General features: G+C 46.8%; 1 protein-coding gene across 1 annotated transcript in view; it reads left to right on the top strand.

The window, feature by feature from the left end:
* PSMG1 (proteasome assembly chaperone 1) overlaps positions 1 to 12,061 on the top strand; it is a 12,600-nt gene extending 539 nt beyond the window's left edge. The window contains exons 2-7 of the mRNA XM_018552694.1: positions 2,289 to 2,398; positions 4,624 to 4,772; positions 6,633 to 6,695; positions 8,443 to 8,641; positions 10,491 to 10,627; positions 11,987 to 12,061. Coding sequence (XP_018408196.1) covers positions 2,289 to 2,398; positions 4,624 to 4,772; positions 6,633 to 6,695; positions 8,443 to 8,641; positions 10,491 to 10,627; positions 11,987 to 12,061 — 733 coding nt within the window. The remainder of the gene's footprint in view (positions 1 to 2,288; positions 2,399 to 4,623; positions 4,773 to 6,632; positions 6,696 to 8,442; positions 8,642 to 10,490; positions 10,628 to 11,986) is intronic.
* The last annotated feature ends 15,540 nt before the right edge of the window (positions 12,062 to 27,601 follow it).

The following is a 27,601-nucleotide window of genomic DNA, read 5'->3' as shown; positions in this document are numbered from 1 at the left end:
GGGGGGGGGGGTCTGGGGTTTACAGCAGACTTATTACATTCATATTTCTATATTTCTAACTTTACACTTTCATCCAGGTGATATTACGTATTTTTTGTTGTCGTCATTATGAGCGTCTACATCCTTACCCTGATTGGACCGGGCAGAAAATGGGAGGAGGGGTGTCAGCCACAGTTATGTGCGGGTTTGGGTGTGCTCCAAGCCCCCCGCACATCACTCATTTTCAGTTTAATGTGCCACAAATGGACAGGGAATGCTGAGACATTCTATGGTATGTCTTGGATTCACACCACTTGTTTTAGGTTTGGAGGTAACGTGTTGGCATGCTAAATGCATTTCGATAAAAGGTTAAAGGAGAACTATGGGGGTTGAGTCTTTCCCCCATAGTTCTCCTTAGGGTAACGGGAGGACACAAACTAGCGTCCTCCCGTCACCCTAGGCTCAGTATACCGCAAGCTACATACTGAGACGCCGCAGCTGAAGCGGATCCCGACAATTGTGCCGGGATCCGCCCAGCTGTGTGACTGACAGCTAGCTCTGCCTATTTAGAGGCAGAGCCAGCTGTACCCGCCCCTTCCCCCGTCCGTTCCGCCAGTCAGCGCTGGCGGAGGGGGGGAATCCAGCCCCTCCCCTGTCACGGCAGAGAGCCGTGACAGGATCGAGAGGTGATCGAACGCCGGTATATGTTCGCTCACCTCCCGATCTACTGAGCCGACCTGTGACAGTCTCATTGTCACAGGTCGGCTAGAACTATGAGGTGAGTGAAAAGCAGAGAGAGCACTCAGTTCTCAGTGGAGCACAAGTGCGGTGGTGCTCTTGTAGTCCATTGATGCCTTCAGTCCATTGATAACTTCCTCCAGCTCCATAACAGAAGACCTGAACAGTCTGCAGGAGTCTTACATGAGCTTTACCATGTTAATGTCGTTCTCAAAAGTGATATTTTTAAATCTGCAGCTTTCAATTAAATAATGCCTGGTGATCCTGCCATGAGGGATCGGGCACTTAATGGGAGGACAATGTTTTGCCTTCTGCGTTGTCACACTCTCCCAATGCAGACTGCGAGCAGCTGTGCAATCAGCAAAGCTCATGCTTCCTGCTGATTGGAGAGCTCTGGTTTTGACTCATTAGGGGGCGTGTCAGACCTTTGCAGAGAGACCACTGCTTTCCCTCAGAGAGCAAAGGTCCTTTCCTGCAGCATGCTGGCAGGGTCAGGCTTTGTGGTTGCATTAGAAAGAAAATGAACTGTCAGACATGGACGCCGTTTGTTTTGATGCACCTGGAGTGTATTCAGCTGAAAGTCCAACTCTTCCCCATTCTATCCAAACAAAGGATTTGGACAGGAGGTCCACTTTAGAGGCTTCCCCAGTATGATCAGTGACAAACTAGTTTGTTGTTTCTTTTTAAAGCCCGTGGAGCATGCTTGAAAACGAATCCCCTGTGAACAAAAAAAGTGAATCGTGAAATCACAAAGCACAAGGGTGCTTTGGTCCTTTCTAATGAAAGGGCCACAATTTTTCCTGATTCCCCCGGGGCGCAAGGCTCCTGACAGGGACAAGAACGACTTAGGTCCCCCAACCCGAAGGCCCCGATCCTCTGGGACCTCCCGAAACAGGTCCCCATGTACTAGGTTGGGGGGCTCTCCCAAAGAGAGACCACCCACAGGTGGGAGAAGGCAGAGGTGCCCATTTGTAGGTCACAGAACCTTCTCCCCAACTTCAAGAAACAGGCCCGAAGGTACCTGCACCCTCCGTCAACCTGTGAAAGTCAAGTGCCAATCGTGCATGAATAAAAATCGAAGTGCCAGTGCACCACACTGACGGGCCTTAGGGGCCGGAGTGCAAAAATATTGCCCCGGACTAGCCATAAGGCCTGTCCAAGAGGCGTTGTGCAGATTGCAATGAGGGCCATGTCCATGTGTAAGTGAATCAGTGTTGGGGTCCCACACCCAATGTGATTCTCTGGCACCCCTGGGACGCCACCCCAGGGGGCACAGCACCACGGGCTCTGCCGCCTCCCAACACTCCAGCCAGACCAAGCAAGCACCCATTCCCATCAGAATTACGCCAGGATTTACTAAGCCGCCATCTCTCCTTAGGCGACGGCGGCCGTTCTGTCCCCGGCAACTGATAAGAACAGATACTACACTTGATCTTAGCCAAAAGGCAGAGAAGCGTTCAGTGACAGGCTAGTAGCATATGCAATGTCTAGCTCTGATTCCTCCTCTGATCTGTACCCAGATATTTCTACATTGCAGTAAACAGGTTGACACTCTGCCCTTTCCCTTGCAGGGAGGTGACGCTGACCTGGAGCCCCGAGACCAGCGCAGCTATCGAGGACTCTCCTGAACACAGGCTCAGTTGCTCCAGTCTGATTCTGGCTGTCGGTGACAATGCTACAGGTTGGTTACGTGTGGCAATACAAAACACAAAGTATTCCTGAAACAGCAAAGTCCCATGAGGCATTGCAAGACGCTGACAGCCACAGACATGGCTCCCTGAGGCAGATGCATGGTGGGATTTGTAGCTTAACCACAGCTGGAGTGCCAAGGTCACCCACCCCAGTCATAGACACTGCTCGGTATAATTTCTGTCCGGCAACCCTCTATCCCAAGACCTGGCACCTTTAAATAACAGCTTAGCTCATGCAGGAGTAGAACAAAGAATAGTGAAAATACCATCCTGTATGTTCAACTCTCTCCATACCGTTACTTAGTAGTAGTACTTAGCATTACCGGTATGGAGTAGTAGTACCTAGGAACTTGTGCTTCACATGCTGACAAAAACCATTGACCACGTGCTGGTGACCGCATAGCTGAAACGGTCTTTGGGTTCGGGGTCACCAAAAGCTTCTTAAGGCTTTAACAATAGCACACGCAGCATACTAGCACACTCTGCCAGTGTTCTCATCCTGTATTTCGGTAGAGCGTAAGGAGAGATGTACACGTACATTACAAAACCTTCCGCACATTACATACCCTTTACACTGCAAGATGTAGTTCAATGGAAACAGAAGTGCTTCCAAGTGATTGGTCTTTATGGTAGGGAGGAGTACAAGGATAGTTTATGGTGGTTGTGCATATGTTTCCCTGTTTCCCTCTTTTTTTTTTGTGATATACAGTATATTCGGGGGTGGTTAGTGCTTTGTGTAGAATATAAATGGGGAGGGCAGGTTGTGATAAAAGGTAAGGATGTGGGATCGGGGGTGTTGGAGAGTAAGAGGAAAGTGGGTGGGGGGTGCTCTGGAGTGAAAACAAGAAAACAAAAAGGACGTAGGTAGGATAGGGCAGCCTCTCTCAACCAGGGTGGCGTGGCATGCCAGGGTGCCTTCTGACTTCCTCAGGGCTACCTTGATAGTTTGTGATGTTAGGACTCTTATGTAAAAGGGGATCTCTAATGTAAAAGAGGGGGACTCCTCTCTCCATCTACCCACCTAGGGTACCACTAACACCCTGTAGTGCTCGGAGGGGAGGCAGTGAAGTCTTCCATTAGCATGGGTACAGTGAAAGTAGAGTGGTGGTAAACATGCCCTTGCTGTATATAAGAGGTGGATCAGTGAGGTGGTAAACATGCCCTTGTTGTATATAAGAGGTGGATCAGTGAGGTGGTAAACATGCCCTTGCTGTATATAAGAGGTGGATCAGTGAGGTGGTAAACATGCCCTTGTTGTATATAAGAGGTGGATCAGTGAGGTGTTCTCATATGTATGTTGCGGGTTGCACGTCCGGTCCAAGCTCAGTGACTCGATATTGGACTTTCTCAGAAGACATGCAGCAGAGTACCTGGGTGTTTATGGCATCTTTTTCCTCTGCTGAAAAAGAAGTGATTTCCACATGCTTCTGAGATTCCCTAAATCATGGGTAGGCAACCTCGGCACTCCAGCTGTGGTGAGACGACAAATCCCATCTTGCCTCTGCAATTGGGAGTCATGCCTGTGGCTGTCAGACTTACAATGCCTCGTGGGACTTGCAGTACCACAACAGAGTGCTGAGGTTGCCTACCCCTGCCTTAAGCTACCGTGTGAGCTAGAATCCTCACGTGATCACTATTACCACTGCCTAGGCACACAAGACACACCATTCACAGGGTAGACCGCCACCACTTGCAGTTTGTCAGTGGACTTGTTATTCACACACACAGCAATATGGATATACACACATTCAGATTTCTGTCGGTGGTAATGAGATCTTTCCCTACCTATAGATACGTAACTTCTACATAGTTACATAGTATTTGAGGTTGAATAAAGACATTAGTCCATCAAGTCCAACCTATTAGGATCTCATTCTAGGAGTACCTGTACCCCTGTATATTACGGTCCCTTAAGAAATCGTCCAAAAGTTTCTTGAACAACTTCTACATACTGACACTACAAACAACTTGGAATGCAAGCGCCAGCATTACAATATATCACAACACACGCCTTTTTTTCTTTTTGGAGTTTAATCCCAATTTTAAGCAAAATCATTAATTTGCTCTGCATGGGCAATGTGTAGGTTTTGCTTTTAGGAGGGACTCTCCTAAAGGAAAAAAAAAAAGCTCCTGTCATTGGCTTTGGTGCAATGCATTGAAGCGCGCCTGTTTGGATGCACAGAGCAATTGTGTAACTTTTGTCTTCTTTTTGCAGGGTTTGTGTCTTCCCATATCCTGAGCTCTGGGAGTTGGGAAGTCTCCGGACATATAACGTTATGGAATGAGAGGTGTCGGGAGCACGCGCCCAGATCTGACACTACCCCGTCTTCCTGCGTCTTCTACCGCTGCATCACAGACCCCACGGTGAGAGAAAAACCTCCATATGAATTCATGGGTGTTCAGTAAGGCGTGGGTGGGCGACCTCGGCACTCCAGCTGTAGAATTTATCTTTGCAAATGTGATGGGGGCGGAGTAGTTGAAAATGTCTCGTTGAAATTAGCCATTCACATGTGTGTAAATGTCAGCTGGAGGTACTGAGTTCTGTATACAAAAGGTAATAAGGAGGCAAACGAGAAAAGGGGCCAAGAGCTTCAGATGCTGGCTGGACAAAAGACTATATGACATTAACATGCATATCTACTAAAGAAATACATTGGGCAGATAAACTAAGATTGCCAGATTTTGAGAAATGTGAATTGCTGCATGGAGCATCTTGTTTTGGCAGATCTCATGGCGCATATGTTCTGTGTACATTGTAGCTAATATCATACGGGGTCTGCCTGCTTCAAGCACTTTGCGATCTCTACTGATTACATAGCTGCACAGCAGCACATAAATCATCCATGCTGTCTAGGCTATCTCCTAATCTGTCTGTCTGAAAACTCACATCTTCAGGGAAACCTATTCCACCTCCTCCTAAAAACTGTACATCTACTCCTTCAATCAGCTCATCCCTCACAGTCATTACCTTCTGTATCACTTGTCCCTCTTTGCAGATTGTAAGCTCTCACTAGCTGTGTCCTCTAATCCTTTTGTATGGTATTGTATTGTAATTGCACTGTCTCCCCATATGTTGTACAACTGTGCAAACTGTTGGCACTATATTAATCCTGAATAATCGTAATCATTAGGGATGCGCCAATACCGATACTAGTATCAATGCCGATACCGAGTATTTGGGCAAGTACTCAAACTAGCCCAAATACTCCTGATGCTTACTCCGATACTGGAACCTCTGTAATCGATTGGGAAGCTGGGCAACAAGTAATTACACGCTGATGGCTTCCTGGTTGGCCGGAAAGCCGGCTCCATGCTCTCTGGTCACCAGGGAGCATGGAGCCGGCTTCCCGGGCCAATCAGGAAGCCGGGGGGGGCAGGTAATGACTCGTGGTGGAAACAGAGTAAGGGCATGAGTGGCAGCGGTTGCTGAAGCTGCTGTAGGTACCAGGACTGCTGATGCAGGCGACTGGATACAGAGGTCAGCTGATGGAGATGACCACCAGGAGATGATGCCGACAACAGCGGAAGTAGCAGCAATGCAGAATATAGCAGAGTCGGGGAAAGTCAGGTCGGTAACTTGCTGCAGCACACACTCAGTAGTCAGAAGAAAAGTCGAGACACGCCAGGTTAGAGACTTATGGACAGGATGGAATCGACGGACAGGAGCAAGGTCAGAAGGCAAGCCATGGTCACAAGGGCAGGGGTAGATCAGCAGGGCCAAGACAGGTCAGTACAGGAAGCAGAAGTCAGCAACATGGGCACAGGAAGAAGATCACTCGTCAGTGCACGTGGCATGCACGTCGCGTTAGGCACGTACACATGTCTTTTTCCATGAGCAGATGTGTGGTTGTGCGTGATGTTGGCACCGTAGCGCCTCACACGCCCATAAGCCTACACAGCAGCTCTCGCAATACTTACCCTATGCGCATTGATCAAATTTCCCTGACACAAAACGTCTGTACATCCCCTTGAACATTGCTGTGTGTGTGGCCAGCTTTATGTCATACACAGCAAACTGGTGGATCTTAACCAACACCAAGCCATCACAAAGACATTTTCAATGGTTATTCGCTGCAGTTTCTATTGTTTGGTGCTTTAAAACCAGGAAATGTTTGTGAAAGCGACAAAATCGGCAAGTGTGTGATGAGCATTGCGGCGCGTCTGCACTGCTGCCCATATGATAATTCTGGGTGTGATCAGTGAGTGTTGTATTCTGTGTTCCAGGTGATCCTGTGTCAGTGTTTCTGTTACGTGGCCGAGGACCAGCAGTTCCAGTGGTGTGAGAAGGTGGGTCAGAATCTGTTCTAAGTTACAAAGACTGATTGTGGCATCCTCCAAAGAAATCTGTAAAAATGAAGAAGAAAAATACATATCTGGCTGCATATATAAACCATTCGCAGAGCCATTCCTCCTGCAAAGCTCTGTGAACGTATGTTCTGTGCCAATGGATGCAAAAAAACAAAACTTCTTAGTATATTTTTGTCTTGAAGCAGAACTCTAACGCTGAAAGTGCGTAGGGAGTGCCCCCTGGGCCGGTACTGGCGGCTTCCTTCTGACAAATTCAAGTTCTGACCATACCCCAGCTCATTCCTACTTAAGACCAGTAAGAATCTTCCTGTATGGAAGTGGAGACATGAAAGAAAGAATCTGGTTACTATAGGAAACCAGACCTATGTTTCCTCCAGACACTGAGGCGTAGTATTAGACGCGGGAAAGGTCTTCATGAATGTTACGTGTCATTTGGCTCCCATCTCCCGATTCCAGGGGCAGTGATGCTGCAGCATAATTTGAACCAGGCTTATTTACTGTTACCCCAATCACCTTGTCGTCACGTCCATCAAACGACAAAGATGACGTCTTTACAAACATTTATCTGAAGTAACAGCCTCTGAGAAGGCCGATGCGGTAATGTAAACAGATCTGATTGCGGAGGGGTCATTATCAGGACCGTGACATTTTTGGGCGTGTGCAATTGATGTAATGGGGTGAAATTTGGCATGAGCTGTCCTATGCTCCGCCTTTCAGCTCTGATGTTGTCTGGGGTCCCCTCCAGAATGGTGGACTTTCTATCGTACGAGATGAACCTGCCGTGCCCATCTCTTAATCTCAGCCATTTATAGCCTAAATTAGAGGAGAAATCAAAATGTATTCCGGGGAGCCGGGACCCTCTGCAGACATGCTATAATATGTCAGACATCTGTCTACATATACACCCTCTGACTTCCATTGACATATAGTATACGTTAGGGACGTACCGATACTAGTATTGGTATCGATACCGAGTATGTGGGCGAGCACTCGTACTCGCCCAAATGCCCTGATATCTTCCCGATACCGGAACTTCCGGTCAGAGGAAGATTTCCTCTGAACGGCCGTGCCATAGGGGAACATGGAGCCAGCTAACCGTACGATCAGGAAGCTGGGCAGCGAGTAATGACCCGCCTCCCAGCTTCCTGATTGGCAAACAGACGGCTCGATGCTGATTGGCCCGGGAAGCCGACTTTCCAGCCAAATCAGCATGGAGCCAGCTTCTTGGTCAAGCAGGAGGCAGGGCATTACTCGCCTCCCGGCTTCCTGATTGGCCAGGAAGCCAGCTTGATTATGATTGGCTGGGAAGCCGGTTTCCCGGTAAGTCACAATCAAGCTGACCAAACACAATGGAGCCGGCTTCCCAGGCAATAAGGAAGCCGGGTGGTATGTCATTGCCCTCCACCCGGCTTCCTGATTGCCCAACTTGCCTGCTCCATACCAGCGGAAGCACCGGTATCTGTACTCGGTATTGGACAGTACCGAAAGCAAAGTATCGGTACTCGATACCGTAAAACCGGTATCGGTGCATCCCTAGTATATATAATGGCCGTTGGGATAGACTGTCTGGATGGGATTCATCACAGCAATCAAGGGGTTAAGGCTTTTTTTGGCCGATCTTGCACTGTATGTGTAGAGGTTTTTTTTAAGTATGCTGTAATGTGGAGTTGATGGACTTTTCTCATCCTTCTGCCATGTTTGATTTTGGCTTTTCTCCCCCTGGCAGGTCCTCGGCTGTCTACAGAAAGACAATTTAAAGGTGACTATCCTGTCCACCTGCCCGGTGTCTGACTACAAAACCCCAGAATCCACGTACAACCTCCCAGTCCCCTTTCTGAAGGTGCTGAAGACCAAACACTACACGAATGGGACTCCCTGCGGCCCCCTGGAGCAGCCGAATATCGCGGATGGGCTCCCCGCCGCTGGTAATTGACTCTTTAGCCAGGCATTGGGCCAGATAAACTGAGAGTTATTGAGGAAGGCGAATCGTCGCTCGCCATGCCGAACTGACATGTTTTTTTCTTTCTTTTCAAACAAGTTTACAAAATTGTGACATTTAAACCCTTCAAACTAAATTATTTTTTGGCGCATCCAAAAAAGCAGATGTGCCAAGTACTTGGCGAACCAACAAACGTTTATCTGGCCCAGTGTTTTCTTTCCTTATAGACTCTCATCTACAAACGTATCCTAAAGGAAAATATATTTGCGTTGTCCGTAGCAGCCAATCAGACTCCGTTGAGTAAAAGTCTGCTGGATTATGATTGGCTGCTGTGGGCAACACTCTTATATGTTTAGCTCTAAGCCGCCCTCTCCACTTCATTGTTTTATCACAGTGTGATCTGGATAAGATGGCTGGTTGTCAGAGACAAGAAGAATATTGGTACTAGGGATGCACTGATACCGGTATTTCGGTATCGAGTACGAGTACCGGAAGTCCCATTCAGGAAGCCAGGCGGCATGTAATGACTCGTCACCCGGCTTCCTGATTAGCCGGGAAGTTGGGCAGTGTGTAAAGACTCGCCACCCAGCTTCCCGATTAGCAGGGAAGCTGTCCCCATGCTTCTCATCACTAGGTGACGAGAAAGCATGGAGCTGGCTTTCTGGCCAATGAGAAAGCCGGGCACCGCATTATTACATGCTGCCCGGCTTCCTGATTGGCTGGGGAAGCCGGCTCCTTGCTCTCTCGTCACAAGTGACGAGGGAGCATGGAGCCAGCTTTCCGGACCAATCAGGAAGCCAGTCAGCGTGTAGTGATGCGCTGCCTGGCTTCCTGATACCGGAAGTATCGGGCAAGGCATCGGAGCATTATGCGAGTACGAGTACTCACCCAAATACTCGGCACCGATACTAGTATCGGTGCATCCCTAATTGGTACCAATAAGGATTATTTTATCATGTATCTGGAACAAGACCTGGCCGTGTTGCTCAATGAGCCTGATAAGAAACCTCATTGGTTGTTTTGTGTGGCAACACGGTTCTTATTTTAGACACCATGGTATATGGAGGAGCCACAATATACAAACCTCAGCGTCCATAGCGTGGTTTGTGGAAAGGACATTTTAAAGTATATGATGTGAATGATGTATGTAAAGCGCTGTGTAAATTGAGGGCTCTATATAAATATCTGGAATGATGATAAATACATATTGTCATGCATAGGCCCCCTAATAGCTTGTTTCTCTTTTTTTGGGGATGGGACAAATATTAGGGATTGTCTAGATGGGATTCATCAGAGCAATCAAGGGGTGTTAAAGTGACATTAAACCCTCAGATTTTTTAACATAAACCAATACTGTAATGTGCGCCTTACTGTAATCCATGGTTGTTTCCCTTCTCTTTGCTGCTCTTCCTTTTAAATCTGTATCTGTTCTCATGCTTGGGGAGAACTTCCCTTTGCAGCAGAGTCCCTCTTCCTGTAGTGCTGGCTCAGGTTGTGAACCTGCACACAGACACCGTGTATCCATTTCAGAGACAAGGCAGTCTGCTGCAAAACAGAAGTTCTCCCCAAGCATGAGAAGAGATTCGGATTTAAAAGGAAGAGCAGCAAAGAGAAGGGAAACAACCATGGATTACAGTAAGGCGCACATTACACTATTGTTTTATGTTAAAAAATCTGAGGGTTTAATGTCACTTTAAGGCCGAACTTGGGGCATAATGTCCCTAATAGGTCAGATGTCTTCTGCTTCTTCTATTTTCCCATACCACGGGTCTTCCTCTTAGAATTTGGAGAAAGCGGTAACATGTCCACTCATTGATGAATGTTTCTTCTTGCAGTGATGGCGCACTGTCAGGTGTGGAGGATTCCCGCCATCTATTATCAGTGCTACACAGACATCACCAAACTGGATTCCGTCACCATGGAGGCTTTCCGGTCAGTCCTATCCTGCCAGAGTATGAGCCTTCTGGCTGCGGTAAGGTTTTCCCCTTTTGCATCTCTGTTAAAGTGGATCCATCAATAAATGTTTCCATACAGCTCTGTTCACGTTTCCATTCTAGGACCGCTAGTTATCTTTTCCCTGTCATAAGAGGTTAAGTTTTGGGGGGAGGGGGATAGGGTTAAGTGTTAGGGGAGAGGGGAAGGAGGGTAAAGTATAAGGGGATAGTGTTTAGTGTTAGGGGAGAATAGGTTTAAATGCTAGAGGGAGGAGTAGGGTTAAGCATTAGGGGGGAGGGACAGGGTAAAGTGTTAGGGAGGAGGGGTGAGGTAAAATGTTAGGGGAGGTGTAGGGTTAAATGTAAGGAGGATAGGTAGGGTTAAGTGTTATGGGGAAGGGGAAGGTAAAGTGTTAGATGGATGGGTAGGCTGAAGTGTTAGGGGGTAAGGTAAAGTGTTAGAGGGAGGGGTAGGGTTAAGTGTCAGACTGAGGGATAAGTGTTGGGTGGATATGTAGGGCTAAGTGTTAGGGGGAGGGGTGGGGTTAAGTGTTATGGGGAGGGTTAGGGTTAAGTGTTATGGGGAGGGTTAGGGTTAAGTGTTATGGGGAGGGTTAGGGTTAAGTGTTATGGGGAGGGTTAGGGTTAAGTGTTATGGGGAGGGTTAGGGTTAAGTGTTATGGGGAGGGTTAGGGTTAAGTGTTATGGGGAGGGTTAGGGTTAAGTGTTATGGGGAGGGTTAGGGTTAAGTGTTATGGGGAGGGTTAGGGTTAAGTGTTATGGGGAGGGTTAGGGTTAAGTGTTATGGGGAGGGTTAGGGTTAAGTGTTATGGGGAGGGTTAGGGTTAAGTGTTATGGGGAGGGTTAGGGTTAAGTGTTATGGGGAGGGTTAGGGTTAAGTGTTATGGGGAGGGTTAGGGTTAAGTGTTATGGGGAGGGTTAGGGTTAAGTGTTATGGGGAGGGGTTAAGTGTTAGAGGGAGGCGTAAAGTGTAAGTGGATAGGTAGGGCTGAGTGTTATGGGGAGGGGTAGAGTTAAGTGTTAAGAAGAGGGGTAAAGTAAAGTGTAGGTGAATGGGTAGGGCTAAGTGCTATGGTGAGGGGTAGGGTTAGGTGTTGGGTGGATAGGTAGGGCTGAGTGTTACAAGGAGGGGTAAGATTAAGTGTTGGGGGGGATACGTATGGTTAAGTGTTAGGAGGAGGGTTACATTTTAGGGGGAGGGCTAAGTGTTGTGTAGGAGGGGAGGGCCAGGTGATATGCAGCACTTTCTGCTAGAGAATACCGTACATATGTGAAGAAACAAGTCACAAGGAAAGCCAGAAATGTGTATTTGTACAGGTCGCAGGAAAGGGTCTAAGAAAGACTTTCCTAAATCTGTTATCTTTTCTCTTTTCCAGAAATCTGAAAATATTTTAGAAACCCTGAGGAACAGCATGAGAACGACTGAAGTGCAGAGCAACCTGTACATATAGACATAAAGCACTGTCTGCTGCTGTACATTGATGGATACCACTGACATGAGGCATGATGGCACTTGTAGTTCAGGAATAATAAGTAGAAAGTCACATGTCCTACCTTGTAGATGAACGCCAGCAGAAGCCATAGATGGAGAGGGTGTGCCTAGTCCTATGCCTTCAGAAAATGGTACTGGCATGGAAATTCCAGGGGGCTCCAGCAGAATTTGGAGGCTGACGTAAACGACAGAAGGAAGAACAACAAGCAAAGTACAAAACCAAAGCAATCAATTACAGTCCGTTTGCAGAATGATTAATTCTGATTGGTTGCCATTAGCTACTGTCCTTTTCAGTTAGCCTTCTGCTCCTTGGTCTGTTCATTGAACAAGCTTGTATAGCAGAGATGGACCTTGCCCTCAGAAATTGGAAATGACTTGCGGGAGGGGCTACGATTCACTAGGCTCATAAAGTTTACAGTCTGTCCTTATGACTATTCTGATGGTAATGGAAAGAGAACCCCATGCAGAGGATGTCCTCATGTTTTATACTTTGTTTATATAGAAAGCGATAATAAATTGTTATTTTTCTTGCTATAAGCTTTTGGTTTGTCTCATGTTTTAGCAGTCAATGATTTATTGATTTATATGGACCAGGGCGGATTTCCCACAAGGCCACCAAGGCCCGGCCTCGGGGCAGCAGGAGTGTGGAATTCCCATCACCCAACGCCTGGGACATGCAGTTTTTTTTCTACATTTAACCCTGTTTCGGGCAAGCGGACCTAAGTGTACAGTGGGGAAGCCACCACTTGTTTTGTACAAGTGATTTCAGCAATGCTGCCGAGATGACTTGTATGCAGCCTGCAGTTCTCTCCCCCCGCCGCCCCCCTCTGTCGGCTAGCTCTCTCCTCACTTTCTGCCTCTCTCCCCGCCATGTTTTTTGGGGTCCCCCACTCTACTGCAGGACCCGGGACCACGGCAAGGTAGTTAAGGATGGAGAGTGGGGAGCTGAGCGGAACGTTCTCGGCTCTGCTCTGTGTAAACACTGAGACGGGAACACTGCACTTGCAGCCTTCCCCACTTAGCTGTCACAAGAGAGCCAGCACAGTACTGTATTGGAGGTGACAGGTTCAATAAAGAGCTATCACACAGGGGCTTGTTAGCTCCTGTGTGATAGCAATAAAGTTAAGTGAATAAAAATGTAAAAAATAATAATTCAAATAAAAAGTGGTTAAACACACAAAAGTTAAAGATAATAAGATAAATGAAAATTTAAAAAAGTAACAAAAATTTAAATCATTCAAATGTAAAAAAGTGATAAAAAAATAAAACCAACTCCGCCACCCCCCCCAACCGCTATCTGGTTGCCATTCTCAAATGGGGGGAGGGGGCCGCATCGAGGAACCTGGCCATGGGGCAGCAAAGAGAGTAATTGCGGTCCTGATATGGACCAGTGTTGCAAGAGCAGTGATCACATACAAATTGCACCCACAGCAATCAATCAGATGCCATTTTGTATCGGCTTTGAACAATAAAAGTGAATGTAGGTTACTATGGCTGCGTGTTTTCCCTCCCTCAATCCCATTGTGGGGAAAGCCACCCGTGGTGCACACGTCATTGGAGGCACCTTAATGGTACCTGGCTAATACCCCATTAAAGTGTTGGTCTACACTTCAGCTGTAACACAAAAATGTTCCCCTTCAGGTCCGCTATATATCATTATATATCAGAATGATATACTTCACTGCAGGTCTTTACCTGCTTCTGTTCTTGTACATGGTGAGATAAGGCAATCCAATTCACTTGCAATGAATCACTGCCATGAGCTGCCTTTACCATAGTTATTTTCAGTCCCATTGTAGTAACAGACATTACGGCCCCTCTCCCATGTATCACACACCATGTGGTTCATTTATAAACAATCCGTCCTGCATTTGCATTGTGATACAATATTCATCCTCTGCGCATATATGTACAAACAAATGTTCTTTAGTTGTTTCCTTTACAAGTGTAATTCAGTTTCTGTTCTGTTTGTAATATTTCAACATGGCCACTAGATGGAGCTGAGGAGCATAGCAAATAAATCCTTATTTCCTATGATCCTTTAGCGCCATCTAGTGGCCATATTGAGATATTACAATCAGAACATTTGAATTTAATTACAATTGGGGAAAAAAACCTAAAGAAATGTCCCATGCGAATATACGCACAGATGAATGATCACAGATATTCGCATGGCCAGCGATCCTGCAAATTGCTTATAAAGCAACCCTCATGACATTGAATGGGTTGCCTGTACTTTCACCTCAAGCTCTGTGCAGGCTTCTGGGAGCCAATTACAAGACTTTCATTGTCTGATGTGAAATTCATTCCCAGGGATGTTTAACAAAATAAAGTGGATATAAACCCTCGTAAAATTATACAAATTTCGCTGCCACACCAACCTTCCTTCTGCACAACAGGGAAAAAACAAAACTTCTCAGAACCTTCAGGGCTTTCTCTAAGCCCTGCATCATGCATGAGAATGCCGAGGGACAATCCACAATCCTGGAGCATAGGGGAGACAAGGTGAGTGCCAACAGCTAGGGGATCAGGTACTGCACGTGGAGATAAGCTTTAAAGAAGGTCCAAAAAGAAGTGCTTCAATTATAGGTGGTGCCTGGCGGGACGGTATCAGCCCCTGATGCCTTGTGGGAAGGTGCCAGTCCCTGGTGCCTGGTGAGAAGGTGTCAGTCCCTGGTGCCTGGTGGGAAGGTGTCAGTCCCTGGTGCCTGGTGGGAAGGTGTCAGTCCCTGGTGCCTGGTGGGAGGGTGTCAGTCCCTGGTGCCTGGTGGGACGGTGTCAGTCCCTGGTGCCTGGTGGAAAGGTGTTAGCCCCTGGTGGGAGGCAGTCGGTCCCTGGTGGGAAGGTGTCAGCCCCTGGTGGGACGGAGTCGGTGCCTGTTGGGTAGGTGTCAGCCCCTGGTGGGAGGGAGTCGGTGCCTGGTGGGTCGGTGTCAGCCCCCTGGTGGGAGGCAGTCGGTGCCTGGTGGGAAGGTGTCAGCCCCTGGTGGGAGAGAGTCGGTGCCTGGTGGGAAGGTGTCAGCCCCTGGTGGGAGGGAGACGGTGCCTGGTGGGAGGGTGTCAGCCCCTGGTGGGAGGGAGTCGGTGCCTGGTGGGAAGGTGTCAGCCCCTGGTGGGAGAGAGACGGTGCCTGGTGGGACGGTGTCAGCCCCTGGTGGGAGGCAGTCGGTGCCTGGTGGGAAGGTGTCAGCCCCTGGTGGGAGGGAGTCGGTGCCTGGTGGGATGGTGTCAGCCCCTGGTGCCTGGTGGGGCAGTGTCGGTATTTGGTGGGGTGGTGTCAGCCCCTGGCTTCTTATATGCCTTGGATATTAATACGGAGCTCTCCCTGCCATAATTCCTGGGGGATGTGGGTGTTCCCACTCACCTTTTGTGTGCTCCAGAAAATCCTCTAACATTTTCCATCAGGTAAAATGAATACAAATGGTGGTAACCCCTTTTAATGGGCATAATATGTGTGCAGATCTAAGAACTCAGAGGTCACACCTATCAAATCTTCAATAGGTAGATGTTTGCCTTCCAAATAATCTGCTCCACATTGCTTCTCAAAACCCAGTTGCGCTACGAGGCATACTGATAAACTTACAAGCAAATAAGATTCCAATCATCACATTTATACAGCAAATTCCCTGCCCCGATCCCCTTGCTGGTTCGCCCAAGGATTCAGCATTTTGGTATAGGATTCTGCCCCCTGCATTTGGTGGTGCGGTCCTAGCTGTCGTGAAAGACAGGAATGGATGGGCAATCAATACAATTGGATTTAGGCACTCGTATGAGCCTTGATGCGTTTGCTTTTGATGAAGGTGCCCACAGAGGTTTCATTGGTTTGGGTTCTGGTATTCTCTACATGCTTTCAGATGATTGTAGCCATATTGGTGTAACAACACAGCAGAGTGCTGTTGGTGATACTTTTTTTTTATTTGTTAAAGCTGCTTTCAGGGGTCTATAGCCTTCTAAGTTCCAGGAGCTCAGTTGTTATTGCCGACAAAGTCATCAGGTGGCAGTGTTGACTTGTCTATGGCCGTGCTCCTCTACATTCAGGTCAAGACTCCTGACGCTGTTAGCAATTAGCTTCCAGCATCAATAGCCCTTATAGAGGCTGATGACTCTGAAGCGAGGTTCTCAGAAGGAACTGCACACCTATATTGATAGGACTAGACCTTGTATAATCTTCCACAAGAGTGGAAAATGAATCGCCCAATGCTAAGAGGACAGAGATTACAAACTGATTTAACGCTTTGCGTTTTGATTATGATCTCAAGGATGGCATTCGTAGCATCGTTAGGAGAACTGAGTGTTTTAATTAAAGCTAACCTGTCGCTGAATAAAAGCTCAGGCATTAAGCATCATTGTCAATCCTTGGATCGGTTTCCTTGGAGCCAGGAAGCACCGTTTTATAGAGAGCCTGGACTTCTGTATTTCAGTTTAGTTATCAATGCTGAGATCTCTCTGGTGGCAATGCTTTATGCATCGTATAATGTATGCATGCTGTTCCAGCGGTTCATTTAGAAATAGGGATAGGTAAGGGTATTGCTGGTGCCAGGGGTAGGGGGATAAAAGTGATGTACCCGTTTTTAGGGATGTTCAGATACCAGTGCCGATACTTGACATTTTCACGAGAACTACCAGGGTTGCAGCTAGGACCGGGCTCTGGCGCTCCACCACTGTCCTGAAATCATTAGTCTGTATTGTTTTAGAAAAACATTCACATGACAATAAACAAATGTATCAGTACTTGTATCTGTGAGTACTTGGGCAAGTATCAGTACTTGTATCTGTGAGTACTTGGGCAAGTATCAGTACTTGTACTTGGAAAAAAGGTATCGGTGCATCCCTTATATATGTTTTAAAAAAAAAGACATCATACACAGGGTCAGGGCCCTCCTTACTATCTTGTCTTGATTTGTATTGTGATTGTAATGTCTTCCTTATATTGTAAAGTGCTGCGCAAACTGTTGGCGCTATATAAATCTTGTATAATAATAATAATACATTAAAACCGAGATGTACAAATCCCGGGAGCTCAGTGTGCTCCTTACAGATGACAGCTGCCTCCTAACTTTTGAGTTTTCTCTAATCTTGGAGCTAGAAAAGTATCTGTACTTGTACCGAGTACGGTTATTGGTATCTAAACATCCCTACCCCTTTTCATTCACATTCAACCAACATTCTCTTGCAAAAGCAATCAAAGGCACAACAACCAGAGTCTGTGAAGGTTTTCAGCTTTGCATGAGATGGATTATCTAGTCCAGGGGTGTCCATTAGGTAGATCGTGAGCTACCAGTAGCTCTCAAATCTGATGCTGGTAGATCACCAAGGGTGTGAATGGCGGCCCCTTTATTCCATTTTGGTATATTTATTTAGCTGTGCACACATGATTAACTATTAGCCCGAGTCTGCTGAGCCAAGCTCCCTGACACCTTTCTGGTGGATACTGGTGGTTGGAGTGCTATGTATTACATCAAAGAATATTAGTGTACAGAGCCTGTTGCAAAATACAGCAAGTGGAGCCTGTTGGTAGATCTCATGTAGCTCGTCATTTGAAAAGTAGATCTTAACACAAAAAATTGTGGGCACCCCTGATCTAGTTCTAGTAGATTGAAATTGAAAACTTTCCATGTTCCTCTGAAGATGTCACTTGAATGAGAGCCTCTGGTTAGGAGGTATGGAGGATTGTGGCTGGGGAATGGTCTGAGCCCTCGTTCACACCTGAACGTTTTGTAGCGCGTTCTACGCTCGACGAACGCTCTACAAAACGCTCAAAAATATAAATCCCATTGTATTCAATGGTCTCGTTCCAACCTTGGCGTATTTCCGCCCGTCCCTAACGCGCTACAAAACGGCCCACGCCTGAAAAGGTACAGGTACTACTTTGGGCCATTTTGTTGCGCGTTTCCATTGGGATACAGCCAAGTAGCCTTCGGAAACGCGCGATAGACGCGCATATGCAATACGCCTAGGTGTGAACGAGACCTTAGGTGAATTGGAAGCCTTGGGGAGGTGTGTCCCCTCCGGGGTTTTCTGTGACATTACTGGTACTACCACCATATTTAGAATCCTTCTGGGTGTCCTCGTTGTGGAGATTCCTGGTAGGCCTGACACCCAACAGTCAGATGGGACATTAATTGAGGGAAAGTCTAAGCTGAGACAAAGACGGTCATGAAAATCTGGCCACGGGCGTAACCCCTTCACACTCTATCCACGACGAAAAAGTTTTGGCTGGCGTCTACACTACACAACTATAAAAAAATCAAACACTTGGGAGTATGGACCCTCCAGTGTCTACACTTCACTCTACCGCAGCTGTGATTACCACTTTTAAAATTCTAGTATAATATATAAAAAAATCCAGCAAGTAAAAGAAGAAGCAGTCCCCTACCAGCATGCTGCAGAGAAGGACCGTGCTCTTTCAATGGAAGCAGTGGTCTCTCTGCAGAGGTCTAACAATCCCCTCCTGCTGAGTCAGAGCTAGAGCCCCCAATCAGCAAAGCCCATGCCTTCTGCAGATTAGAGAGCGCTAGTCCGCACTAGACATGTGCATCTGGATTTTCCGACGAACCTGCAAAATCAATGAAATTCAGTTGATTCGGCGGTTCGTCCGAATCCGAAATAACACCTTTTTTATATGCCCGAATATACTAAAACGATATTTGGGCATATGCAAATTTGTTATCAGAACTCGCGGTGGCCATGTTGGCCGGCGGCGCGTTCCGCGCATGCCCACCGCCATCTTGGAGGCGGGGTGCATTACGTCACATCACGCCTCGTCATCGGTGACGTAATTCACAGAACGAGTGGCGGCCAGATCGGACACCAGCGTGTTCTGGAGTATAACTTGGTATACACCAAGATGGCGGCGCCCACATATTCGGGTGCCGCCATCTTGGTGTATACCAGGATATACTCCAAAATGGCGGCACGCATGCGTAGAACACGCCGATACAGCCGCCGCTCGTTCTGCAGTTTCTTTGTGCGGTTTCGGATTCGGAGGCTCGTTGCCTCCGAATCAGAAACAGCATTAAAATTTGTTTCTATTGATGAAATTAATGAAAATGTTTTTCATTTGTTTTGTCCGAAATGATTTTTTTTGCCCTGCACATGTCTAGTTCTTACTCAGCAGGGGGAATGTTAGACCTCTGCAGGGAGACCACTGCTTCCACACACAGTTTCTCTGCAGCCTTTTGGCAGGGGATAAGCTTTTCTACTCAGGCTGTGACTGCATTGCAAAGAAAACAGACTGTAACAGACTTTGCACCTCATTTGTTTTATATCATGAAATAGAACGCTGTATATTCAGCTGATTTATACTGAAAGCTCAGTTGGACTTTAAACATTCTATGACATTTATATACAGTATATATCTTTGGATTGGAGAGAGAGTGCAGATTGCAGAAGCTGATGCTTTCATACATCTGCCACTTTGTGTTCTCCGCCCCGTCATACAAACACAGCAGTCGGCAATGGCCAGACACCATTTAGACTCTCCGTAGGTCTCTGGGGCATCATAACAATAGCAAACTGGAAACCCCAACAAACCGACATAAAACAAACTCTGTAAAATGTATCTGTGACTCGTTCTTCTGCGAGGTGTTGACATATGGCCGCCAGACTCCGAAACGCTCTGCATAAAATTTTAAAAGCAGCTACATTTTATTAAAAAAAAAGAAAAATGCGGTCACTCCATGAAAGCCATATTTTAATAATAAGACCACCTGCAGAATGTCGCAGTTGTCCAAAAACAGCAATCTGGAGCCCCTCCACAACGTGATGTGGAGCAGATGTCCTGACACTGCTGCGCTGTACACGTTTACACAATGTGAGAGTTTATACGCAGCCACCTCTGAATATCTGTCATAAGAGGAACAGACAAGTGGCGGGTCTAGGCCTAGGCCTGGACATGGGAGTGCTGAGTGCTTTTCAGGCAGCCGTGGTAAAGGTTGCAAATGATGCCCCCCAAAAGTGTTATCATTGTAGGTGGATCTTAAAGGGCTGAGTCATCCCCTGGCTTCTTATTTGTTGTGGATACTCCAACAGTGAGGTCTTTCTGCCATCATTTCTGACTGTTGCTGTCCAGATTCCAGCTCCTCTTGCTGGATTCCCTACAATGTAAAAAAAAACAATAATCCAACAGCAATTTTGGGAACCAGTGGCGTCACCAGGGGGGTGGGGGAGCAGCCCGAACCCTGGTGACACCATTGGAGGGGTGACACCAAAATGACTGACAGTCATTTTGGTGTAACCCCCTCTGAAAAGTCAGTCACTCGCTTATGGAACGAAAGCCCACCAGCTGCAGGAGAGAGGAGGGGACCCGGCGGCATACCTTATTCCACCAGGTGAACGTCCCCTCCTCTCTCTGCCGCCGTCCATCACCAAGATGGCCCCTGGCAGGTGTCAAAAAGATGACCGCTTTTTTTACATTTTAGACTGGGGTGCCCCCAGATTTTGCATACTTTTAAAGGGTGCCATGACTGAAAAAAGGTTGAGGGACACTGGTGTATACTGTGGTGCCATCCACCAGTTGTTCCAGCACCCAAGGAATCTAGAAGAAGGGGTTTATCAGTACAGATTGCGGTGCAGATATTACTGTTACATTTAGGTACCCAGCCTCTCCCACTTTGTGATGTACCAATAGCCAGAAGGCAAATATGTAGTGACTTTTAAATATGAAATATTTGTTTATAAATTTTGTAGCCTTCTCCTAAAGAAGTACAGCGAAACGTGTAGAGAAGTGGTTATCAACCTGTGTAACCTCAGGACCACTGGTGGGTATATGTAATTTGTTAGGATGTAGTACCCACAATAATTGAATATTTGCTTCTTTTGGAATATACTGTATATACATTTTTATATATCGGTAGATATCATAAGTCTGGTGTTTTTACCCAGCAAAGGAAGCAAACTTAACTGAAGCTCACAGCCCACAACAGAGCATTGCAGGACCACACATCACACTGCAAAGCAAGGGCATCAATAGACCTGGCGACTGAGCAACATGCCGCGGATCCCCTGCGGAGGGGGTACACTAAAGCTGGGTTAGAACTTCATTCAAAGTCGTTTTCAGTACGTTTGTTTGATCTTTTAAACGTTAATGAGGTGTAGTTAACAGTGTGTATGGTAATTTGGACCTCAGACAGCCCCAATGAAGTTAAGGGCTATCTCTGTATTGGGCCATCATGGCGGCTGGCGGCTCCCATTGCATACAGGTGACTGCCTTTTCACATCAAACCACCAGCCCTTGACTTGGTTCCATCATGAGCTGCAGCGTTGTCTTCCCTGAGACAGCAAGTCAGGTACTGCTGAAGATTACAATTGAAGTGAGGAGAAGAAACAAGCAAGCCAACCTCTCTATGAGTAAGCTGGAATGGTGCAACGCGTTGGAGGTTAAGCACGGGGGGGACTAACTGCTTGTATTTACTCCATAAATAGAGTTTTTTAAATCTTTGGTGAAGACCCTTAGAGTGCGGCTATTTTTGGATTTGTAAGCAAGCCAGCACGTTTGCAATTGTGTGGAAAAGGGGACGGGCCACAAGGTCAATAACCAAATCAATTGTAATGGCTGCTTATTGTCCCCAGCACATAAAGGCTCCAGACAGGCTAAATATTCAGCTTCAGGCCCAAAACTTCTGTGGAACGTTTCTTTTTTCCAAAAATAGTTTGGGTGTATTCTGAAGAATTAGACTCATCATGACCTCATGGATTTTAGCACGCCAGGCCTATTAGTCAGAGGCTCCAATAAGCTTGTGTTTATTTCTCTAGTGACTTTATCTGTCTATCCCGACCTCCAATCTTTCATCTCACCACTGAATCCGGTCTACTCATAATGTGGCCAAAGTGGTTCTGTTTATAGCTTCCAGTGTATCAAAACCCAAGGACAAAAATGTCACAAGTTGCAGGTTACCTGTCCTTAGACGTGGTGGCCGCATTAGTTATTTTATTGTAAGTCTAATTACATTTGCTGAAAGTACAAAAAAAAACCTGTAGACTAGCCTCAGATGGTATCTCATTAGGGGGCGGCAGGTGTTGGGGGGCAGCAGCACGACTGACTGAAAATAATCCCCTAATCCCCCCTGGCTGACAGCTCAGCCACCTGCCGCCACTCACCCCGCTAACAGCTCGACTGGCCACCACCTCCCCCCTTCTCAAGGCCACCTATGGCGGCGAATAAGGTAGGAACAACCTTGGTTCCAAGCTATCTTCTGTGACCAATGAAGGAGAGGGGGAGCTGTTTGTAGTCCAAATCAGGAGAGCAGCTTTGAGTGACAACTAGGGATGCACTGATACCGTTTTATCGGTATCGAGTATGAGTAACGTTATTTTTTTTCCCGGTACTCGCCGATACTAATACCAGTGTCGTGTGCCCACATTATCAGGAAGCCGGGCGGCGGATCATGACCTGCTACCCGGCTTCCTGATTGACTGGGAAGCCGGTGTTCTATCAAAAGAACACCGGCTTCACTTCCCGAGGCTGCCTGGCTTCCTGACCAATGAGGAAGCCGGGCGGCAGATCATGAGGTGCCGCCCGGCTTCCTGATTGGTCAGGAAACCAGGCTGCCTAGCAACAAGTATCGTCACTGCTACCGATACTAATATCGGTGCATCCCTTGTGACGACACTGGTCCTCTACAGATACAGTACAGTGAGTAAGCGTTGTTACCCTAGGACAGGAAGTGTGTTACTGGCAGGATCAACAGGGGAAAATATAGGAAACAAAGCCTGAGAAAAGAAAGCTAATGCAGCCACCACATCTAAGGACCGGTAAGCTGCAATATATTACATTTTCTTGTAACTTAGGACAAGAACGTCTGAATTTACACTCATATTTATGATCTGCAGACCTGTATTTGGTCAGTGACTCCAAGCAGGGGCGTCCCGAGGCCAGGTGTCAATCAGAGCGCATATCGGGTGACTCTCTTCTGCAACTGTGGGGCTCTCGGTCCATGACCAAGTGCTCGACTTTTCATAGAGGGGGACGCTAAAATGACTGTCAGTCATTTTGGTGTCACCCCTCCAACGGTGTCACCCGGGTGCGGGCCGCACCCCCCTGGTGATGCCTCTGACTCCAAGTCAGCATCACATTCAGGCAACAGCCAGGTGTCAGCAATGGCAGCCTTCATGAAGCTGTTGGGAAAGGATCATTTCCACATGATTTTATGCTTTCTGATGTTGAGCCGAAAGGCATCTTTTATGCTTTCATCTTTTCATAATTTGTTCCTCAAACTAGCTCATGCTGAGCAAAATTATTGCATCATCCGTGAATATCACGTTGTGTTTTGTCTCCTGACTATTTTAAAGCTAGATTTAAAGAGGAACTCCGGGAATTTGAAAAGTTAACCCTTGCAGTGGGGCTACCCCCACACTTGTTGGTTAAAAATAATATATGCTGTAGCTCAGGTCCTGTGCCACATAGTAATATGTTGTTCAATGGTGTTTTGGTTTTTTTATGTGTGGGAAGGGGGTCCAATAAAAAGTTTGATATGGGGCCCTGTGATTTCTAGTTATGCCCCTGACCTGGCCCTAAATTTAGTTTGTTCCAGGCTTCCACTTTAATCTTGGCATGATGTCAGCGTTTCCCAGGTCATAATCAAGAACAGAAGACTTGCTTGGGTACGAAGAGGAAGCTGCAGCTGTTTTATTGGATGGTCATGTTATATATGACAGACCACAAGCCTTCATAGAAAACACATCCGCTTCTTAGGTTTCCCATTGTCACTGTATTGCCAAGACCAACACACCGTCATGCGTTTTAAGAGGGACGTGCACCTTGTAAAGGGAGGCTTGGTCTGCTACATGAACTGACACCTTGTCAGCAATAAAGTTTAGCTCTTCAAAATCAGGTCAATGAAAGTGACACTGATGTCTTTATATTGTTACATATCAATAAAGAAATCTTACCACTGGAGTTTTAGAGAGATCTCCCCCACCAAAGTCTCCCCTTCCCCCCAGGTAAGCCACTGCCACCAGAGATAGGGCTCCATACGGCCTGCTTGAGGGGGCTCCTCTACCCACAGATACACCCTGCCAGGCCTGGGTCCCCCTGCTGACCTGATGGGGCCCGGACCCGTTACAGGGATACTACTTTTAACCTCCTATAGGGGGCCCTGTTCACCACACTTAATGATGGGCCCCCTATGAAATAGCACACATTATATTCTGCCCCATTATACCAGACTGACATATTTGGTTGAACTCCATAGGCATGTGTCTTGGCAAAGCATACACATGCCCTGCTCGGACAAGGTGACAGGGTCTTCTTAAAACACTGAACAGCGTTACTAATCCATCAGCTTGTATCTCAGCAAACATTTTTCTCTTAATGAAAATAATATGACAGAGGAGATGGCCCTGTACAGGAGCATCATTACTAGATGTAGACGGGCTGCAGGCACAGCCCAAAACAGATCATTAGAGAAGATACATTCTTGGAACCCGTGCCATTCTCTGCTAGGGTTGCTACCTTTTCTTCAAGCGAAACCCAAACACTCTAGCGGCACCGCTCACATTTTTTTGGGAGAATGAGTCGCGGTTTATTGGTATGTAAAAGCGCCACCCATTCATATGTAAATATCACAGTTGAGACTATTTTCAGTGGGGGGCCAGTAGCCCCTATCTTAATTTTGGTTGCCCCTGTCTGCATGACATCTTGTGTCCGGGTCTCTGCTGCCATGAAACCCGGACACAGCATTCAAAACCCGAACTGTCCGGGTGAATCCTGGACAGGTGGCAACCCTATTCTTAGCCCAGTCACTCCCTGCGATCCTTTCCAGGGGTGTCTGGACCAGAGGTGTAAGGGAAGCACTCTGGTCATCTCAGCCTCTAACCAGATATGTGACACTTCCCGGGAACAAAATAAATGTGAAAGATGTCACCAGCACACCGAAGATCTTTTTGGAATCACCAAATGCTCATTTTATTGAACAAGTTGTCAGAATGGATACAAGCGCTTTTGGGACCTTGCAGGGTCCCTTCATCAGGCTTCAGCATTCAGCGTCAATACTGAAGCCTGATGAAGGGACTCTGCGAGGTCCCGGAAGCACTTTATCCATTCTGACAACTTGTTGAATAAAATGAGCATTTGGTGATTCCAAAAGGATCTTTGGTGTGCTGGTGACATCTTTCACATTTATCTTATGCATACAGCGGTGCAATCCACAGTCATTACGAGCACCCTTCCCATTACATGGGATCTCCTGTAAGGAGTGCAACAAGAACCTTTCTACTTATCCACTGACCGGAAACAGACCCTTCAAAACGGGGACTAATGGGACTGACCTGGGCTTAGAGGAAGTGAGTTGAATGATGCCGGCCATCAGACAGAGGATATCTAGAGGCAGAAAAGAGTGCTGTGGGTGGAATCTCTGGATTAAAAGGGAACTATAGCCAAACCTTTTTTTTGGCTTTAGTTTTCTTTAGACTTTAGTTCAAAGTCAGCATGTAGCGGGCTACTCCTGCTATATGCTGACAGCTGCTGCCGGGAAATATGCCGACAATATTGTCAGGATCCACCCCGCTGCTTGATTGACAGCTGGCTTTGCCTCTCTAGAGCCAGAGCCAGCTGTGCCCGCCCGCTCCCCTGTCTGTGCCTCCAATGAGTGCTGAAGAAATAGAGAGAGGGAGCGGAGGAATTCCGGCAGGGAGTTGTGACTGACGATCACCGCTCTCTGCAGGGAGAAGCCGTGAGCTGAGCAATCAGTTAACCCTTGCAGTGGGGCTGCCCCTGCACTGCAAGGGTTAAGTGCTGGTTTTGGCCTAGGCTGTCCAATAAAAAAAGATCTATTATTATTCTGATCCCGGTCCCGCTGGACTGCTATACCGGGTCCCCGTAGCCTCTTTCCCCCTGTGGTATGTCCCCCGACATCCTCACATCCACTGTATGAGACATGATGACTTAAAGGTCATTAGACTGTTGGAGCAGAGTGTGAGAGGCTGCAGGGACCGGGCTAGCAGTTAGGCGGGAGCCAGGCAGGATCAAGGATTGGGTGAGTATTTGTTTTACATTTTACACCCCAGACCAAAGCATGCATTTAACCCTTGCAGTGCAGAGGTAGCCCTCACTGGCAGGGTTAATTGGTCATTTGCTTGGAGTTGTTCTTTGAGGTCCCCCAGGATGTTTGGTCAGTCTACCTTCCAGTACACATTTTACAATGCAGTGCAGCCCTGTGCTATATAAGTTTTATACAGTCCCCACAGAGTTCATTAGTAAGCCACTTTAGAAAACACAGTTTCCTCCGCGAGGCTCACTTTGAGAGCGCCGTTTTTAGGCCAGGCCTATTACACACAGTAGACAGCTTAATAGCTGCGGTGAGCTGGTCTGGCATTTGTAGAAAATCTTGGGCGCTATAATAATCTATAGAAAATCTGCAGAGATAAGCTTTCATTTGCAGCAAGCTCACAGAATTTGGACTTGGAACCCCACACTAACCTCCCGGGGGCCCTTTACCGTCTGGGCACTTTATGTTCCGGAATCTCCCATACCACTTGTGTGTGGTTCCATTAAACAAGACCAGACTACTGTGCTAAGCTACATGAAACCTTTTATTTATGGGCCCATTGAAGAAATCGGATACGGCTGCGTAATATCACGAATATAGCGTATTAACGGAAGAGGAAAATGGTTTATCGGGGGAAAAGTATATACAACGCCTTTGTAAGAATTACCTGACTATTTTATATGACATCGGAGGTAATGCAATATATGTGGTGCCGGTAGCGCGTACCATTTTTGAGTTTTGTGGGATTAGGTCAATGTATTTCCCATAATGTTGGCATAAAGCACAATTTTTAAGTGAATAGAAAAAATAAAATAACAACATTCATTACAAAAGCAAATAAATATATAATACTGGCCAGGATTTTACAGGACAGTATCAGCATCTGAATAACCGAACCATGTCAGCAGCGTGGGCTGTGAAACAGTATTGATATAAATGATATGATTTATATGTTGCGTCTCCAAGACAGAAAGTGATAGAAAATGTCCCCAAAGTTAGGGGAATACTCATCATAGGCCCCTTACACGCGGGCATTCCGATCAGGTCCGCCGGTCGTTTTTTCAGGCTGATCTGATGGGAAGCCCAATGTAAGTCTATGGGTAGCCGGATCTGAACTGGGCATCTGTTTATTATCCGGTTACCCCTGGCTCCAGTCAGCTCAGGAAAAACAAATGGAACAGAGTTCCATTTTACTGACCGTGGTCGTGCCAGGTTGTGGTAATCTAATGTATCAGATCCCTACAGATCCATCATGGGTCAGTTTTTTCCTCCATTGCAAGATTTATTATTAATATTCATTGACACTTTTGTAGTCTCTTAATATCAGAAGGCCACCATGTTGAATTCCTTCAAAACCATGTTGGTATTAGCCATCAGGATACAAAAGTGTCAATCAATAATATTATTTTAACAATCAATCTGATTGATTGATATTAATCTGAGGGTGACTCTCCTGCACAGTCCTGACCTCAACCCCATAGAACACCTTTGGGATGAATTAGAGCGGAGACTGTG

This window comes from Nanorana parkeri, unplaced genomic scaffold (genome assembly GCF_000935625.1).
Source record: "Nanorana parkeri isolate BGI_ZX_2015 unplaced genomic scaffold, ASM93562v1 scaffold95, whole genome shotgun sequence".
NCBI lineage: Eukaryota > Metazoa > Chordata > Amphibia > Anura > Dicroglossidae > Nanorana > Nanorana parkeri.
This window is presented reverse-complemented; position numbering and strand designations above follow the sequence as displayed.